Source organism: Schistocerca nitens, chromosome 9, assembly GCF_023898315.1.
Source record: "Schistocerca nitens isolate TAMUIC-IGC-003100 chromosome 9, iqSchNite1.1, whole genome shotgun sequence".
Taxonomy (NCBI): domain Eukaryota; kingdom Metazoa; phylum Arthropoda; class Insecta; order Orthoptera; family Acrididae; genus Schistocerca; species Schistocerca nitens.
Window position 1 is genome coordinate 22,157,856 of NC_064622.1, and position 20,158 is coordinate 22,178,013.

Genomic DNA, 20,158 nt, shown 5'->3' on the forward strand with positions numbered 1-20,158 from the left:
GTATTATAAGGTACACAAGGATATTTTATTCAGGAGACATAAGACTGACTCAGAGGATTGGAAACTATGTTGCCCAGAACAATGTACTGATACTTTGATTACTTATTCACATGAGAGTTTTGGTCATTGTGGATGAACCAAATGCACACAAAAGATTCAGGAAAACATCTACTTTTTTTATAACATAGGAAGAAGAGTCAAGAACAAGTTTGCCATCTGTGACAGATGTTAAAGAGTGAAGATAAGTAACCAAACTAGTAGAGGCTAAATGCGAATCATACTGCTTAATAGTAACCTTGATCTTGTGTCTGTGGATGTTTATGGACCTTTACCTAAGTCTAAGTATGGATTTTGTTATGTTTTTGTGGTGGTTTATGTATGTTTGAATTTTATAAAGCTGTTTCCTCTTAAGAAATGTACCAGTAAGCAAATCATCTCTAAGTTTGAAAAAACACATTTTCATCAGATGGATATACCAAAAACAATTTTATCTGATAATGGTTCTCAGTTTTCTTCTAAATCTTGGAAAGATTTTTTTGATCACACAAAAATAAGGCATACTCTGAACTCGGTGTACCATCCTTCAAGTAACCCTGCAGAAAGAAATAAGAGAGAGATTGGAAGACTGTTTAGAACATAAAGTAGTAAGAATTATATCAGTTGGATAGATTATGTCAGTGATTTTGAGTATATTATGAACATCTTACAACATTTTTCAACACGTTTTTCACCATTTGAAATCATGTTTAATTGCAGGCCAGCTAACTTTATTTCTGAAAATGTTGAGTTTCCACAAGAGAGGAAAGAATGTGTTAGGGATATGATGAAAAAACAGGGAGATATGATAAAGCAAAGACATGACAGTAAAGGTAGATTTTCTGTCGGAAGTAGAAGATCTTGTGTTGGTGAAAAACAAAGAGGAATCTAAAGTGTCGACATCAGAGATAAAGAAATTTTTCGATATTTATATTGGGCCATTCAATAATCATGAAAATCCACATCCTAACGCATACAGACTTGTGTATCCAAAATCTAAGAAGTTGTTTGGCTTATGCAATATCACTGAACTGAAAGCATATAGACATAATCTATAAGTATCTAATTTTTGTTTATTTGTTCTTTTTCCGTTGTCATGAATCTAGTATGTAAGAACATGCCGGCCGCGGTGGTCTCGCGGTTCTAGGCGCGCAGTCCGGAACCGTGCGACTGCTACGGTCGCAGGTTCGAATCCTGCCTCGGGCATGGATGTGTGTGATGTCCTTAGGTTAGTTAGGTTTAAGTAGTTCTAAGTTCTAGGGGACTGATGACCACAGCAGTTGAGTCCCATAGTGCTCAGAGCCATTTTTTTGTAAGAACATGTAGTTTCTAAAGTTTTGTCTTATCTACCGACCGAGTTGAAATCATTCTGAAACAGAACAATGTTCATAATTTTCACTGCAAATATTAGGAATATTATCTGGGCATATCTGTGTGTATTACCTTATTAGTCCATTTTTATTGCATTTATCTCTGAATATTTATGTTTCATATGTGAACACTTTTTAATTTCACCTGACATGAATCCCATAGAATTTACTTTATAAGATGAACAGGGAGAGCATATCTCATGTAATGTGATGAAGGTATTGGACAGCATATTTAGTACACAAAACAATGTTTCAGGATTTTATGTGATTGTTAGACAGGGAGTTACCTATCTGTTGGAACCTGTGATGAGAACTCTAAGGAGGAAACTGAAAGATATGGGCAGATCCACTCCCCAAACTGCTGTATGGCTGTACCCCGATAGAAGAGATTGTGGGTGCTGGATAATGTACTCGAGCATCTGTTGACTGGATCTGTGTTATGACAGATATTTGTGAATTGTTAGCCAAGACTGCTAAAGACAGTGTTAAACAGCATAGATGCATCATTTCGTACGGGGCTGATTTTCCAATACATTATGTAAGTTTAAATCATTACGGTTTTTTTAATCACTTGTAAGTGACTCATCTAGGTCTTTATATATGTAGGTTAGTTTGTATAGATAATTAACAAATAGTGTGGAATACATTTATTACTATAGACATTATAACAAGATGTATACATGTCTGTTTTCATACTCTGATTTTGGTTCTCAAGCTGCTGGATTGTGTCAGCATTCAAAGCTATTTATGACTATGGTTACTTGAGTCTATGCTGAGTATTGCAATATTGTATCTGATTGGATGTCAAGTTGTGGACAGATTCATGCTTAGCTCTGTTTTGTGTACCCCTAGTCATAGCGACAGTGTGTTTACTCAACAAGAGTGTACAACCATTGACTGAGGCTAGAAGCTTCTTACAATTACTCTTTGCATATAATTGAACTTACTGATATGATTATGAGTGAACTTTATTCATTTTGTTGTGTCGAAACATTTTTTGCTGGTTTGTACCTGGTGTGGTGGGGATTCATGGGCCGTTCCCCACATTGTAAGCTTAGGCTCTAATATTTTTTCACTATTTTGTCTTTTCATGAGTCAACATATCTTTGAATACTCTGGTTTATGTGGCTGATTGATTCCTACTCATGACTGAGTATATTCTTCTGGTTCATACCCGTCATTATCAGTTTTTCGAGTTGGCTCACTCGTTGTATGCTTAGGCTCTGACATTTTTCTCTTCTCTTTTGAAGATTTTGAAAGTTTGATTGTATGTATGTTCATTTAAAATTTGTAATTCTAGTAATTTACCTTGTCTCTGTAATTATTTCTATAGTTTAGTGATGTAACATTGTAGTTTTGATTTTGTAGTATTTTCCTGAGACAGTATGTTCCACAGATCTGAAAATCTGAATGCCATATCCTGATATATGTATAGATTATGACTTGTATAGTAGATATTTTTCCTATGTTTTCTGTAATATGTTATGTATCAGATACTCCTATACATCTATTTGCTATCCTGGGCATCATTTTGTACACCATTCAGCAAGCCTTGTAGTCTGTCACAAAATATTGTAAACACCCTGTTTCCAAATTTTGTGAGGGGATATTGTAATGGGATACCCTCCTCTAAAATTACCATTTTTTTATATATAGAAATAACCAGTACTATGTATACTATCAATTCTTGTATAGGTGAACATTCTCGGCTGTTTCCCTGAAAGAATTCACATGATTTTGTATATGGCGTATTATATTTCAGGCTAAAATGTATAAAAAGGAATTAATTTGTTACACTCTGTATGTACAGTTAAAATTACTCTTCTTTTAATAATATTTGAAATTCCAAAAATATTTGGCATATTTAAAATTCATATTATTAATTGCACAATCTAACAGTAATTACTAAATTTATTTCTGGATTCATTTATAAAATAATAATATTTCTTGGCAATGATTTTTTTGTCAAGAACATTAGTAAACTCTGTTGCTTTGTAAACTCTTTGGACTAATGTGAGTACTGCAGAATATAGGGGGTAGTGGGGCTTGCCTCTGACGGAAACACACATATTTTGCTAATCTTGCCGACAACAACGTAATTGAAGGTTTTATGAAAGTGGAGATTGTTAAGTCAGTGCGATATAGAAGAATGGGATACAATAAAAGAAATATACAGGCAAATGTTCATCAGTTATTCAGTCATCAGGAACCCACGTTAAATTAAAATTTCAGCTCCAAGATTGTACCCCTGGACACAAGACTTGGAGCCAACAGCAAGAAGAGAAAATAAAGTAAAAAGTTCTTCTTTTGTATCTCTTACACCTCTTGAAGCTTTTGAAAGTTTTATAGACAGAGAATTTTAATAGTGACGTGTGGGAAGGTAAGATTACAAGGCTCTGACAGTCAACATGGCTAGATAGAGCAAAGCATGCACAACCACTGATCATTTCTAATGGGACATTACATGGATGTGCAGTCATGAGAAGAAATTGTTCCTGCTAGACATGCCCCTAATTATTTTGAAGCCAATTCATTGCTGGCATAAGGACCATGTTAAACATCGGGACTGCAACTGTGTCGGAGTTATTGCATGCCAGTCGTCATTACTGTTGAGGATTTGCATTTGAAAACATTGAACACTGTGTCCCCTGATATCTTGTTGGCTTCTGGTCATGCTCCAATTATACTCACATGCCAGTGCAGTTACAGTTAACTGATCTGCACCCTCTGTGTGAGCTGTTGGTATTATTGTTTAATTTGAAACTAACTCAAGCTATGCTTATGTTTGCTTAATTATGTTCTCTGGACATGATCTGTTGTCCATGGCTTTTTTGAAATTTCACTCTAGACATCACGGATTGTACTAATTACGTTCTTTCAGCTAAAGTTATTACTAATTGTTCTCAATTGCTATGTCACAGAGAACTTGCCTGCATATTTATTATTGTTATTTTAATAGGTGTGTTCCGGTGTAAAGAATGGTTCTCAGTATTGTTTATAAGTGTCACTCCGTTATTTCCTATACTGTTTTTCACCAATTTGTGTGTCAGCGGAAGAATCTATTTGTATCCGTCTGTCAAGAGTGATTTGCCCACAGTTATTTTCACTTGCAGAGTTTCCATGTTGTAAAATATGTATATTGTATTTGTCAGCTGTAATCCTTGTAAAAAAAAAAGAGAGAGAGAGAAGGGATTTTTTATTTATTTATTTATTTATTTATTTATTTAACGTGACTATCGATTCAGTAAAATTATTTTTTGCATTTTAATTCAGTCAGTATAAATTTTGATTCAATTAAGATTCAAGTTAAGTTTCAAGAAGCTGAGTCTTTTTTTTAATCTGTAGCACTAGTTGGTGGTTGTTAATGTGTCAAATTTCCTTGTAACATGTCTCTGGGTTAAAATAAATATCTTGTAGAATTTTAAATTTGTTCTCGGGGCTACCAGACCTTACTATGCCCGAGCTGTTGCTTACATTGCCGAGTTCATGAACTTTTGTCACATTCAACAGCTACAACAATGTTTGCACAGTACGTTTCACATATGTATATTGCAAATACAATTGTAAGATATGTTGTTATTGAAACTTTATTGGACATAGTTTCATGCCACTGACCTTGGATCATATCTATATAATTTTAGTTGTTCTACAGTTGACATTTTCTTAAGGATGTTGACACTGAAATGTTTAAGTGTCTTGTCAATTCTCTTGATGCAGACACTGTTTTTATCCTGGTATGTACTCCCAACCATTTTTGCAGAATTACTCTTGTTAATGCTATGCTATTGTATTCTGAAGTATTTCTAATTTGTGGCCAGTTACAAGACCTCAGAGATCAAAAAATGATCTTTTATGCAATTGAAACTCGTAACCACTGCCATTATCTACATTGCAATCTTGGCAAATAAAGATTTTAATAAAAAATTTTACAACATTCAGTTTTACAGTTTTATTTGTTTTTACTTCATTTTTGGATGAATATTTTAGTTTGATTATGCAACAATCGTACATGAGTATCGGATGGTTAGCAAAGAGAACCTGGTTTGTTACTAAAAGAATTTGACTATGTTGCCTGCTACAAAGAACATACTTCTTTACTTTGTAGATATTAAAGTTCCTCAAATTTACGGGGAAATAAAATATTGCTTGGAAATGATAATAGTGCAGATAATTTTACTATAGTTACTTACTTTTTGCATGAAACACACTTCCCAACCATGGCAAGGTCCAATCATGCTCTTATTGAAAGTAAAGTATATTTTGCTTTCACACTTATGTTTGCCACTGCTTTATTGCTTTTCCGAATTAATCTTTCCAGTCATAACTGTTCACAGTAACTTTATATTTAAAACAGCCTAAATAGTAATATGTTCTACCAATGGAAGCAACTGACAAGGATGACAATACTGTTTCATCCACTAATTTCATATATAACTACACGCAACATCTGCAAATAAACCATATCATTTGTTCACTATTACTCTGCATATTGACATAATACTTGCAAAAACATAAGTCATCACTTCGGTAAACTATTCAAGTTATTTTGGTGTCACACGTCTACAAGGGAGTGTTTTGTGCGAAAACTGAATGACGACTGTCCTCCTTGCATACTGGCATGTGACCAGTAGTATTTTGACATTGTAGAATAAAATATCCACACAATACCTCTGCCAGAAATAGATATTCCCAGTTCCAAAACTTACAGAAAGCCAGGAATGCATAACATGTAATAGTTGCTACATCATACGACTATTGATAGTAGTGCCCTTTACAATGGTGATCAGGTTTCAGGTTTCAGTATCCCATCATAGCTGAAAATATTATGATTCATATTGTGATTCTATGCTCAAAACCAAGTAGCTTACGTCTGAAACTTGCTTTAATTATTATGCCTGACAACAATGCAAAGGAGTGTTCTGTGTGAAACCTGAACAACGACTGTCTTCCTTGCATACTGGCATGTGACCAGTAGTATTTTGACATTGTAGAATAAAATACCCACACAATACCTCTGCCAGAAATAGATATTCCCAGTTCCAAAACTTACAGAAAACCAGTAATGCATAACATGTACTAGTTGCTACATCATACTACTATCGATAGTAGTGCCCTTTACAATGGTGATTAGGTTTCAGTTTCCCATCAGAAGGTCGAGCATTAGGTGAAAATATTATGATTCATATTGTGAGTCTATGCTCAAAACCAAATAGCTTTTGTCTGAAACATACTTTAATTATCATGCCTGTTAACAATGCAAACTGTAAGGAGTGAAAATTGGGTGACAATCATTTTTAATAGGACTCCCTATACTAATTACATGTGATCATACTACATAGAAAGTAAACCCACAAAAACTTTTGTGGAACACAAAAACTTTTGTGGAGCTGCACTACATTAAAAATGCAAATTGTTGGCAATAATTTTACGCAATGTCGAGCACAAGAAAGTTCATCCCTTTTTCACTGACTGCATTTCAGGTGAAATTAATATGATCCCATTTGTGTGTGTGTGTGTGTGTGTGTGTGTGTGTGTTTTCCACTGTAAGAAAAGCATATTATCTTATCTGATACTTATTAGTAAATTAGCAAGTGCAATTACATCATTTGTCCGTCAGAAATGTGGAACATAAAAATGGATATCCAAAAGTAATTATGCCCACCTGAAGATGTCCATCTCAAGTGCTGACGTAGTATAAGCATTGAGGAATGATCGAAGGTCTTGATGTGGCCAACCTGCTTGCCTCCATGGTTCCAAACAACGTTCAACAAGCTCTACAAACAAACATCGGACCTCTCGTGTACGGTGAAGGCCTGCAGCAATACCCACCAATGCACGAGAATATGAGCGGAAGCTTGACTCCAGCTCATTGAGAGACCGTTCCAAGAGGACTGGCTTTAATCTCATCAGCACTAAACTGTTGAATGTAATCATACACAAATTTGAACAGCAGTATATGATTCAGCTCTGTTAATATCAATTTGTGTAAATGTAAGATTCATATACACATATCAAAAAAGTTTTGCATCACCCCAGTTCCCAGAACTCCTGAACGCACTGACTGTGGATATTGTATCACAGACTCAGTCCCTCTGATAGTTCAGAGATGTCACTAAAACCCACCCAAAGTTGTAAACAACCATGCATGAGCAGTGCCTATGAGACGGAGGGGGTCTGACAGCCGATCAGTTCCAGTCATTCCACAAGGGAGGAGGTACACAGTTCATCTTGCCTGTAGTTCAACCATGCCTAGATGGTCAATATCATGGTTCGATTGTGTCCATACTGTTACTCTGTGCCAGGAAGGGCTCTCAACAAGGGAAGTGTCCAAGCATCTCTGAGTGAACCAAAGCGATGTTGTTCGGATATGGTGGAGATACAGAGAGAGAGGAACTGTCGATGACATGCCACGCTCAGACCGCCCAAGGGCTACTACTGCAGTGGATGACCACTACCTATGGATTATGACTCGGAGGAACCCTGACAGCACCACAACCATGTTGAATAATGCTTTTCGTGCAGCCATAGGACATCCTGTTACGACTCAAACTGTGTGCAATAGACTGTATGATGCGCAACTTCACTCCCTACATCCAAGGCAAGGTCCATCTTTGCAACCATGACTCCATGCAGTGCAGCACAGATGGGCCCAAAAACATGCCGAATGAACTAGTCAGGATTGGCATCACATTCTCTTCACAGATGAGTGTCGCATATGCCTTCAACCAGACAATCGTTGGAGGTGTGTTTGGAGGCAACCCACTCAGGCTGAATGCCTTAGACACACTGACCAGCGAGTGCAGTGAGATGGAGATTCACTGTTGTTTTGGGGTGACATTATGTGGGGCTGATGTACGCTTCTGGTGGTCATGGAAGGCACCGTAACGGCTGTATGATACATGAATGCCATCCTCCGACTGATAGTGCAACCTTATCGGCAGCATATTGGCGAGGCATTTGTCTTCATGGATGATAATTTACGCCCCCATTGTGCACATCTCGTGAATCACTTCCTTCAGGATAATGACATCGCTTGACTAGAGTGTCCAGCATGTTCTCCAGACATGAACCCTATCGAACATGCCTGGGATGGATCGAAAAGGGCTGTTTATGGACGTGACCCACCAACCACTCTGAGGGATCTCTGCCGAATCGCCACTGAGGAGTGGGACAATCTGGGCCAACAGTGCCTTGATGAACTTATGGATAGTATGCCAAGACGAACACAGGCATGCATCAATGCAAGAGGATGTGGAACTGGGTATTAGAAGTGCAGGTGTGTACAGAAATCTGGACCACCACCACTGAAGTTCTCGCTGTATGGTGGTACAACATGCAATGTGTGGTTTTCATGAGCAATAAAAAGGCAGGAAATGATGTTCATGTTGATCTCTATTCCAATTTTCTGTACAGGTTCCGGAACTCTCGGAACTGAGGTTATGCAAAACATTTTTTGATGTGTATAATTTGTAATTCTTACTATATGACAAAAACACATAAGTAAAACCTGAAAGAATGGAACATAGAGGAAGAGGGAAGCACAGCTGTCTACATTTAACATTTGTGAAAAGTTCTCTTATTTGTTAATAAACAATGATATATGAAAATATAACCACAATACGTATTACATGGGAAAAGCAGTGAGCAACTGACAGGTACCAAAACAAGAAAATCAAATTGAATACTGACTGCTGTTAGACTTTGATTACATCATTCACCAGTGCACATAAGTACACCCACACACATACAGTGGATGTTTTATCACATGGAAAAATTTTATGAGTATTAAAAGCTGCCTCAGTAGAGCAATGCCTTTGAAATCAAAACTTTAACTGAGCAAATACTCTATTGCTAGACAGCTGGATGACAACCCTTGAGTGTGCTACCTAATCAAAAATTTTGAGAATATTGTAAGGAGTGAGACTGGTATTAATTTATTACAATTACTTAATATATTCATTAATAGTTATCAATATGATACATCTGCAATTTCTGCAAGCCACACAGTACCCAATTTACAAAGCAGTCCTTACTAACCAGACAGGTAACATTGGAAGTGAGCATGAAAGTAAAATCAGAGAAATTTGAGGTCATGAGGGGCAGCTAACACACTGTCCAACACCCCCCCCCCCCCCCCCGAAACTCTATTCATGAATGAAATAGTAGTCCCTCACGAAGTAACCAGGTGACTTGCAGCACATACATGTAGATGTAAAACAAAAAAATATTATTTGGTGCTAAAACGCAAGAAATTTTAAAGTACAGCACATTCTGTAGAATACTTTTAAACTTAGCACTCACAAAGTAAATCCACAGCAACTGAACTGCTAGCAACTAAACAAACCAAGTTATGAAATAAACACTAAGTGGCAATCATAATACTCTATAAGACAGATTAAGTTTTTATGTGGTACATGGTTTAGCAGAAGCCTAATCTAGTTCCTGTTTAAGAAACAGGATGCACAAACTTACAACAGGACGCTCTAATAATAAAAACAGAAACAGCACGTCACCTAGATGGGATGAAAATCACAATGAGCTTTCTGCAGAGTTTGATGAAGGACTCATTACTGTTCTGGCTCTGTGTCAATCCAGCTTATATGAAAAAAAAGGCAGAATTAGCCTATTTTGCAGGTGATACAAGCATTATTGTCAAGCTAATCAAAGAAGCATCCGCAGGAAAAAAATTAACTATGTTTTTGTTCTGGTTATTAACTGGTTTTGAACAAATGAACTAGCTTTAAACTTTGGGGGAAAAAAAAGATCATCTACTTCTTACCGCAAAAAATACCCCATCTACTATGAATGTAGTTTGCCAACAAAAAATAACAAAAAGGCTAGAAATTATCACTCATGAAATTTTTTTTTGAGTTATTGAGATATTCTCTTATACAATGCTTGAAGAAAAAATGATCAGTGCTTCCCTTTCGTGAGTCTAACTCCAATTCAGATAACAGTGCAATATTCAGCTATAAAACTCTTTGGCAAAAATGTATGACAGACGGTAGAAGTGTTTTCAAATGTAGACTCAAGTTATTACTCCTTAAGAAGTATGCTGATAAAATGGAGTGCAACTGGGGCACACACAGTCCTCAGCATTCTGAAATGGATAGCTGACTATCGTGGCACATTAGCAACGGTGTTATATTCAGTTTCATGATAGACTTAGGGTACAACTGTAAAATTCGTTTACTAAGAATACTGTACTCTTTAATCCACCTGCATTATTTTATTTTATTCTACTTTTTATTGCAAATAGGCCATCTGCAGACCACATTCCAATTTCAATTCTACATTCTTTGTCCTTTGCTTTTCATCCAGTATGCCTTCATCTGTTCAAAATGGTTCTTCTTTCTGTCTTCATACCATACTGAACAAGTCTTTTTACTTACCCTGCCTTGGAATCCTTTATTTTCAATACTCTTTCCTTACAGGCTTCTCTGTTGTTTATATCTTCTATTTTTATATTCTTTCTTTCTAAATCCTTTTTTAACTCGTTGGCCCAGCTTGTTGTGGACTTCTTACCCCACAAATATTTGGAAGTCTTATTAGTTAATAGTCTGTCTTGCATTCTAAATAGATGTCCAAAAAATATGAGTCTTCTTTTTCTCATTATTTTTGTAATATTTTTCTATATTTTGGTATATTTCAGCATTACTTTGTAATTTCCAACCTTCTGTTGTGCTTTCTGGTCCTAAAATATTCCTTAAAACACACCTTTCTAGTACTTCTAATTTATCTAAATTATAGTTTAATACCAGGCATTTGCTTGCATATAGGTGTTCTGGCTTCACTACTGTGTTGTAATGCCTTATTTTCACATTTTTGGATAGGCCCTTTTTATTCTAGAGATCTCTGATGATACCATATGCTCTCCCCATTTTATGCGACCTTTCCTCTATTGCAGATTTTTACAAAGCATTTTCTTGGATTATCTCCCCTAAATATTTAAATTTTCTTATCCTCTCTACTTGGCCAATATCTGTTTTCAGAAATTCTGCTCACCCTTAACATTTGTTACAAAATTTTGTATTTTCTGCAGAAATTCTTAAGCCAGTTCTGGAGGCTATTTCTTCCGGGAGAATTATTTGTGTTATTGCACATGCCACATTTTTGGAAAGTATAGCAAAATCATCTGCAAATGAAAGACAGTTGATTTTGATCTTTTTGTTTCCTCTTCCTAACCTTATAGGTTAGATACTGAGTTCAAGGAGTTTTTCATTCCAAATTCTTACTGTTTTCTCTAACACACTACTAAAAAGAATTGGAGTTATGCCATCACCTTGTCATACGCCTGCTTTTATTTTGAAAGGTGCATGTCAGAAAAGAGAACACGTTCTAGGATTTCTGTAAACACAGTTCTAATGTGCTATGGATAACAAGTGTATCACAGTGTGTGATTCAAATGGTGAGACAACTGTACCCATACTCCAAAGTTGAAGTACATAGGACAGTATGATTCTTGTGGACAAGACTTCTAAATTGCACACAGAGTCGTCATAAAATCTTGGTGGTATATGGGTCAAATGTAAGGTCTCATTCAGTCATAGTGAAATAGTGCCATCAATTTGATTAAGGTCACATAGATGTAGGAGATGCTGATTGGGAAATCTAGATCTTCCACCACACAATTACTATCTTTTCAGCAAGCTGAAATAAATTCTTTTTGGAAAGCTGACAGAACATTTGAGGGGAAAAAGTTTTTGCAACAATGAGGATATTCACGCAGCTCTGTAATCAAGAAGTGTATTTCGATTGTCGAGGAGCTGAGTAACTGGTAGTACGTTTGTACCTCCTACCGTCTCGAACACACAATATTTTAAATATAAGTGTGAGAGAGCCTATCTACTGTGAGTCGCCTGTCTGTGTGTGCAGGTCCAAAGCGTGTAGTAAGAAGACCGTAGACATGGCAGTCGAACAGCACCGACAAGTATTTGCCGGTAACACCATGGAAGCCGTAGTGAAAGAACAAGGAGTGTTATGTATTCTGTGCTGTTTTATAACTTTGACTATTGTAGTAAAAAATAAAAACAGTTGAAATATTGTTAATTGTTGTTCGTTTTGGACATTGAGAGGATAAGACGTGTGTTCAGATTTAGAATGAGAATGGACTTGGGTTTTAAGCCAACCTTTTCTTATGTGTAAATGAACTCTGGTTTTAATCTTTGGACACGTGAAGGGACATACTTGATAGTGTTTGTTTATGTGGAGAATGAGTTTTGTAAAAGTTTGATGTTCAAATATACGTCGTGAAGTTAAGCAAAAGAAACTGCGCATGTCTGCTTATTTTTATAATTAGAAAGAATCTTGAGAAACTCCTGTTCCTAGCAGATATACTTCAGAGAAGAAGAGAAAAGGGGGTTGCAGCAGCAGCAAGCTAACCAGCAAGGAAAGTCGGCTGACCATCTCAAGTAAGTCTATCGATAAAGAACTGGGATTTTGCTCACATACTTCACCACTTTAAGTCGTCCAAAGTGTTAGACATTGTGACTGTTGTTTACAGAGACTTGGTGACAACACTGAAATATAGCATTGTGTATCTGAATTGTCTATTTGAATTCACGGCTTGTTTTAAGACGTAAATATTAATAAAACTGTTGTGTAAATAAAAAGACACAAAGAAATCAAATTGCATTGAAATTTAATATCTGTGTTCTGTGGCTCTTGAGGGATTTAAGCCAGCAGTGATTAACCAAGCACCTCTACATGAAGAGTATATTCAAAGCTATTAGATATCTGGTGAGATTAACAAGATGTAACTCAAGTCTAGAGGCATTCCGACACTGAAAAAGCATAGTAGATCCACAACTGAAAATAACAGTAATTAATCCTACTCTAGCAGTAATTAATCCTACTCACCAAGGAAATCTGTCTTTCTCAAAATATGGATACTTGGTTGTGTGTCTTCTTCCTAGTGTAAATATCTTTTAGTCTCAACGAGACTTCTCTAAATGCACTAGGCATCTTTTCAAAAATTATTTTCTATAGTCAAGGATAAAATGATGGAAATTACAAAGTCTATGGAAAATGGACTACAAGGCCAAATATTCTGAATATACTTATTCATTATCAGACAAAACAGGCTGCAGTCTACTGTTTAGTTACAGAGTGTTTATCTTGCAGCCATCAGTCCGAAAACTAGTTTGATGCGGCTCTCGACATTAGCTTATCCTATGCAGGCCTCTTCCTCTCAACACAGCTGCTGCAACGCCATTTGAACCTGCTTACTGTCATCGAGCCTGGGTTCTTCTCTTCAATTTGCACCCCTCACACTTCTCTCGATTACCAAATGTATAACTCCCTGGGCCTCAAGAGGTGTCTTATCAACTGATCCCTTCTTTAAGTCACAGTGTGCCATAAAGTTCTTTATCCTCCAGTTTTATTCAGCAGCTCTTCAATGGTTAACCAATCTACCCATCTGATCATCAGCATTCTTCTATAGTTAGTTACATTATCAGTAACAAACAGTTACAACTGTATCAGCACTGATGTCAGTAAAGATATACTTATAAACAAATTGTTGTAAAAACAATGTAGGAAGGGATAGATTGATACCTATAGGAAACATAACATGCTAAGTTGCAGACAGGCACAATCAAAAGTCACTTACTCCTAAAATTTTGGCCACAACCTTCATAGGAAAAAGAGAAACATACACCATTCATTCACACAAGCAAGCACACCTCACGCATACATGATCACCAACTCCAGCATCTAAGACCAGAATGCAACAATATGGAAGGGGTGGGCAAGGTGAAGGGGACACGTTAGCAGTGCACGGATGGAGGAAGAGAGGAGTGCTGCATGGAGGAATGGGCAGGAACTGGAATGCCAACAGGCGTAGCATCACCACCTTGTGGGGCAGGGATGTGGGGAAAATGGAGTGAAAAAGGAGAGGAGTGGGGAAAGTGGGTGAGGAGATGATAGGGCAGAGGAGGTGGAAACTGATGGGTGGAGGGTGTGAGGACAGTATGTTATCAGAGATTGAGTTTGGGAGATGGCTTGGGTAGTGAAACTGCCATTGAAATCAACCATGTTATTGTTCAGCTCCATGTTGCGCCACAGGATGGTCTACTTTGCTCTTGGCCACAGTTTCGCAGTGGCCATTCATCCTGGTGGACGGCTGGTTGGTATTAATACCAATAACATTTTTGATGAAGGTCTTGGTCGAAAACTTACGTATAAGTTCTTAATTGTGCCTGTCTGCAACTTAGTGAGTTATCTTTATTGTAAATAGCAACCCTACATAGCTGATATTCCTACCTGGAGTTTTAATTGTTATAAAAATATTTTATATTATGAAATATGGGTTTTCTAATATCATACAAGAATGAAAATGTAGGAACAAACTGTATGTTACAACCAAAACCTCACCACAGGAATAAGGGAATTTCTAAGATATAAGTATCACAACAGTTACACTTACTGTCACAACAGTTATACTTACTGCTTATGTTCTTTCTCTTTATCCTGCAGGCATCTGAGTTCACGCAGGTCAAGCAAGAACTCTCTGTCTAGGTCAGTGTGATCATGTTCTGTCCCCGGATCTCGATATGTCCAGCTTCCCATGATAGCATGAGCACAGTGTTCAAAATCAGACAGTACTAGATGTTGCAGCTTGCGTTTTCCTGTCTCAAAGCGAGCCAGTCCTATAAAGACAACAGCAGCGTAGCGTCTGCAAATAAACACACAACTTACATCTATTTCAACACATCACAACGTTTGCTCATAATTCCATTAAATCATCTTAATAATGCTATAATCTAAGACTATAAAAAGTAAAACTAATTACTTTAATTTATTCTCATCATTTATCAACAAGCTTAAGATGAAAATGTATTCATGTGATCTACAAGAACATAGACAGTGGTACCTGATATTTGATAGCTTTAAACAGTTTCACTAAACAAAATATGTTCTTACACAACACCTGGTCAGGCATGTGACTGCATGCAGTTGTATGCAAACAGAAGCCAATGTTTTGCTCTCTAGGGGAAGATGTTACGAAGTGGTTTAATGTTTTCTACTCATATTCCATTAAGTTGTCCTGTTTCAAAAAAACATCACCAACATGAACTCATATTTTGAGAAGGAAAAAGCACACTCGCAAAATATCAGCCCCATAAACTGATCCCGCACAAAAATTTGGACCATAATTCAGACAATAAGCAGTTATGACCTCGTTCAAGTACAGATTTTACACATTAAATCAAACAATGGAAACTCCAGGTAGGAGTATCAGCAACGTAGAAAAAGATAGATTGCTACATGTCAAATGGCAGGCAGGCACGATTAAAAGACACTCACATGTAGGTTTCAGCCACAGCCTTCGTCAGTAAACACACACACACACACACACACACACACACACACACACACACACACACAAAGCAAGCACAACCTCACGCGCAAACACGCATTCTGGCCCTTGATGGTGGAGTAGGTGGTTGTGTATGTGTGAGGGGTGTTTGCTTTGTTGCTTGATTTTGCTCTTTTGTGTGTGTGTGTGTGTGTGTGTGTGTGTGTGTGTGTGTGTGTACACTAATGAAGGCTGTGGCCAACAGCTATATGGAAGTGTCTTTTAATCACGCCTGTCTGCAATTTGACATGTATTCTTTACGTTAAGTAGTAATCTATCTTTTCCTATATTGTAGATTTTAAACTATCATGCGCACAGGTTGTTTGTTATTCACTCCACCCCACTGCAGTCACCGAGCAGGAAGTACTGTGCAGCGGAGTAAGAGGTTTGTGAAATTCATAACATACTTTCTTCAGTGTGTCAGATTGTGCAGTTTCTAGCTATAGCTGGTGCCAGAGATCTCTCTGCTTTGAAAATTTGTATGTTGTGATTCAGGAACGCAGTGTAAATGAATGAAACAAATTAATGTCACTGAGGAAATGGCATAGCTCTGTTTGATTGCTAACATTGCTGTTGTGGCTTACTTTCTTTGGATTTTAAAGCTAGCACAATTAAAGTGAAGTACATTTGCAGGAGATGCGCTTTTCTTCAATGTAATAGGCATGATTAATTGTAAATTGAAGAGCATTAACTTCATTTCATAACAATTCAGTTGTTTAGGTTTACTCATTTTAATTTTTACGTGCCTGTATCTTTAAGGTCAAGACCTGCAGTTCAAGAAAAAATTAATAAGATGATAGACAATCAAATAATTGAACACAGTGTAAGTGGTTACTACAATCCACAGTTGGTTGTTAAGTAAGGTAGCAGAGTGTTCCTGGTCTTACAAGTCAGATGTACGTACTCTCAATAAACGTATTGAAAGAGTCAGACCTATGTGTCTTGATGAATTGCTAGCTAGGTTTGAACAAGCCAGATATTTCAGTTCACTGGATTTGACAGTTGGATACTGGCAAGTAAGGTTACACAAAAAGTTGAAAGACTATACAGTTTTCTTGTTTGACTGAAACCTGTATCATTTCAAAGTACTGCCTTTTGGGTTAAACATTTCACTTTCAGTATTTATTCATGATTTAGATGAAGCTTTGGGGAAAGACTTCTTACAAGAACGATTATCTATATAGATGATATTTTAATACTGTCCAAGACATGGGAAGAGTACTGTACTCTATTAACAAAAACACAGCAAAAGGTTTTGTGAGAAAGGTATTTGTGGTATACACCACTTCTAACAAACACCAAACAACGCACTCCAGTACGCGGTCGCCAAATACATCGCTGACCGCACTTCTCTGGGCGGCCCGCTGCTTCCATCGCTGGCCGTCTTTACACGGACGCTCCCTTACGTGGCCGAGAAATACATCGCTGGCCGCACTTCTCCGGGCGGCTCGCGGCTACCATCGCTGGCCGCCTTCGCGCGCGTGCGTTTGTCAGCACACAGCAATTGGCTACGCCAGGAAACATTGCGATTGGTTTTCCCTGGAAAACAGCAACCCCAGCCGACGGCTCCATTAACTAGCAAGCCTTATATAAACCCAGCCACCGCCGCAAACGACAGTTCTCATCGGGAAGTGCAGTACGCTGTGTTCCAGCTGCTTGTGAATGACTCGACGCACCACTCGAGGTTACCTGGCTGCTCGGCGGAAAATCTTGCGACTTCACTTGGAGAGACTGAACTTCACTGGACTTGGGAATAATTGCGGGATGTGCATCCCACCATGCACATTCGGACATTGGTATAACCAAACTTTAATTCTGCATTACTTCTGAGTGTGAGCCTGGGTAGACGCTTGGCTAACATAATTGTTAAAAAGTGATTTGTGATTTAATAAACCAGACTGAAGAGGTTATTGTGTTATTCCTGGCTATAACAGTATTACTACTAAACTGTCCAAATTTCATGCTGGTAGGCAGGAATTAATGTTCTTAGGACGTATCATAGAGGTACATGGAATCAAACATGACCCTGAGAGGATAAGGGCTACAAACAATTACACTCTTTCCTTGAACTAGAAGGATTTTTATCGTAGGTATGTACATGGCCAGGTAATGAACAATTCTAGACTGTTAACATTATTAAGGCAAAGAGCTAAATGGACATGTGACAAAGGGATATCAGAAGCTTCTTAGAATATTGAAGAAGCATTAGGGAATGTGTCCATACTGTAACATCCTATGATGCATGAGCCATTTAAAATAGCAACAAACATATCAGAATATGGTGTCGCTTCTGAATTATTTCAAGGGTAATGGAATCCTGAAACTGGGTTGCATAAAACTATCATTTTAACAGTAAAAGTCTTAATAAGCATGAATTAGATTACACAGATGTGGAAAAGGAACTAATAGTTATCATATGGAGTATTCAAAAATTCCAAATGCTTGTTTTTACAAGAATTCCAAATAGAAATTTAATTACATATCGGGCTCTCATAACAAAGTTCCCGATGTGTGGTCAAGATTTAGGTGTCGATGAAATGGACTGAAGGACCTGGTGTCATTTTTGCAATAATTTTCTAACCTTAAATTATACTAATGACAAATTCAGTGCTCTAGCCTTAAGAATAAAGCAGGGTATAAAAACAGAGGAATATTTTAGTATTAAATTTCAGCAATGTGAAAAGGCATTGTTGTTACCAACTGAGGCAGCATCATGGATGATAACTGATGGTATCTTGTTCTGGAGATTTAATACTACTTTACCTAGTTCGAAACTGCGCATACCTTAAAGTGTTGAAAAAGATCTAATATGATTTATCCATAAGGATATGGACATTTTGGTATTCCTGAGGCATATGAATAATTTTGTTTACTTCAAGAACTTGAGCCCAAAAATAGTAAAACTACTATGATCTTGTGAAATATCTCAGAAGATTAAAGATGTTACCTGATTTAACCGCTGCTGATTTTTTTGAACAGTTACCTACATGTCGAGTAGGTGTCACTTACATCTATTATCTTATCAAACAAGCTAACCCAGATACAGTAATAAAATGTTTCAGATACTATTTCAAAGATTTAGGTAAGCCTCATCGATTCTTCACAGATAAAGGATCACAATTTACAAGCAATAGTTTCAAAGAGCTTCTAGTATGGAAGGAATAAGACATGTAGCTATTCCAAGAGATCATCTGTAATCTAACCCTTGTGCACAAGTAATGAAAGATTTTTAACACATGTGCAGAACATATTGGTCTAACAAGCGTAAGCCAGGGGCTCAGTTGATTCTTGACTTCCAAACTATTTTGAATTAACAACTCCAAATGTCTACAGGCTTACCACAGGTAGAAATTGTGAATAAAACTTTCATTGGTGAACCAATACTGAAGATGTTTAAGTGACGACCTTCAATAGAAACTGAAGTAGAAGAACAACAGAACACAGTGAAGAAAATTTACAAAATCAAGCAAACAGTACATTACAAAACTTCAACAAAACAGCAATTACACCTGCATTCTAGGTTAATGACTGGAATTTAAAAAAGGAAACCAGCAAGTTTTTCCACACTACAGGAGGCTCCTCAAGGTGCGGGGTCTGCCTCATCCAAAAGCAGTTTTCTTAGTAGATCCGGAGACTGGTCAAGAAAAAGGATTATACAATAACGACATGTTAAAGAAATTCATATCCCCAGAGAATCTGTGATCTTTGCAGATTTGGAAGGTTGACATCTGTTGGGTGTACCCGTTAACTGTAGCAGCATTCCATATTTTGTTTTCCCTGGAGCAGTTTCTTCCACCCTTACTTTCCTGTTGGCTTTAACATAAATTCATCTCCTACTGTCCTGTCCTAGAAGTAAATACACCTTATGAAGGTTCTATATAGACCTAGACCTATATAGACCTAGAAGGTTGACATCTGTTGGGTGTACCCGTTAACTGTAGCAGCATTCCATATTTTGTTTTCCCTGGAGCAGTTTCTTCCACCCTTACTTTCCTGTTGGCTTTAACATAAATTCATCTCCTACTGTCCTGTCCTAGAAGTAAATACACCTTATGAAGGTTCTATATAGACCTAGAAGGTGTCAGGTAACAATACATGTTAGGTACATCAACTAAAAAGTGGGAAGACAGAAAAGGAAACTATTCCCTAAATGGAGTATGACGCACTATTATGAAGGTGAGAAAGAAGCTTTTGGCAAGTTAACTGTTTTGCTGCTGTGGCTAAGACTATGTTTTACTTAGGTAAATACTCCAAATTGCATTTTTCCACTGTTTTTGATGTGAGTGGGGTGTGACCACTTTGACAATGAAGAATAAAGACAGTCTTTATAAGCTAGTAGTAATGAAGAAATCCCTCATGGACAGTCATGGTCAACAAGTATCTATTGGAAGGT

The 20,158-nt window shown here is 37.2% G+C and overlaps 1 protein-coding gene across 1 annotated transcript in view; it reads right to left on the bottom strand.

Moving 5' to 3' along the window:
• LOC126203032 (acidic fibroblast growth factor intracellular-binding protein) overlaps window positions 1-20,158 on the bottom strand; it is a 103,447-nt gene that overhangs the window by 36,873 nt on the left and 46,416 nt on the right. Inside the window, exons 6-7 of the mRNA XM_049937270.1 lie at window positions 14,854-15,081; window positions 7,069-7,323 (exon numbers count right to left, since the gene is read on the bottom strand). Coding sequence (XP_049793227.1) covers window positions 7,069-7,323; window positions 14,854-15,081 — 483 coding nt within the window. The remainder of the gene's footprint in view (window positions 1-7,068; window positions 7,324-14,853; window positions 15,082-20,158) is intronic.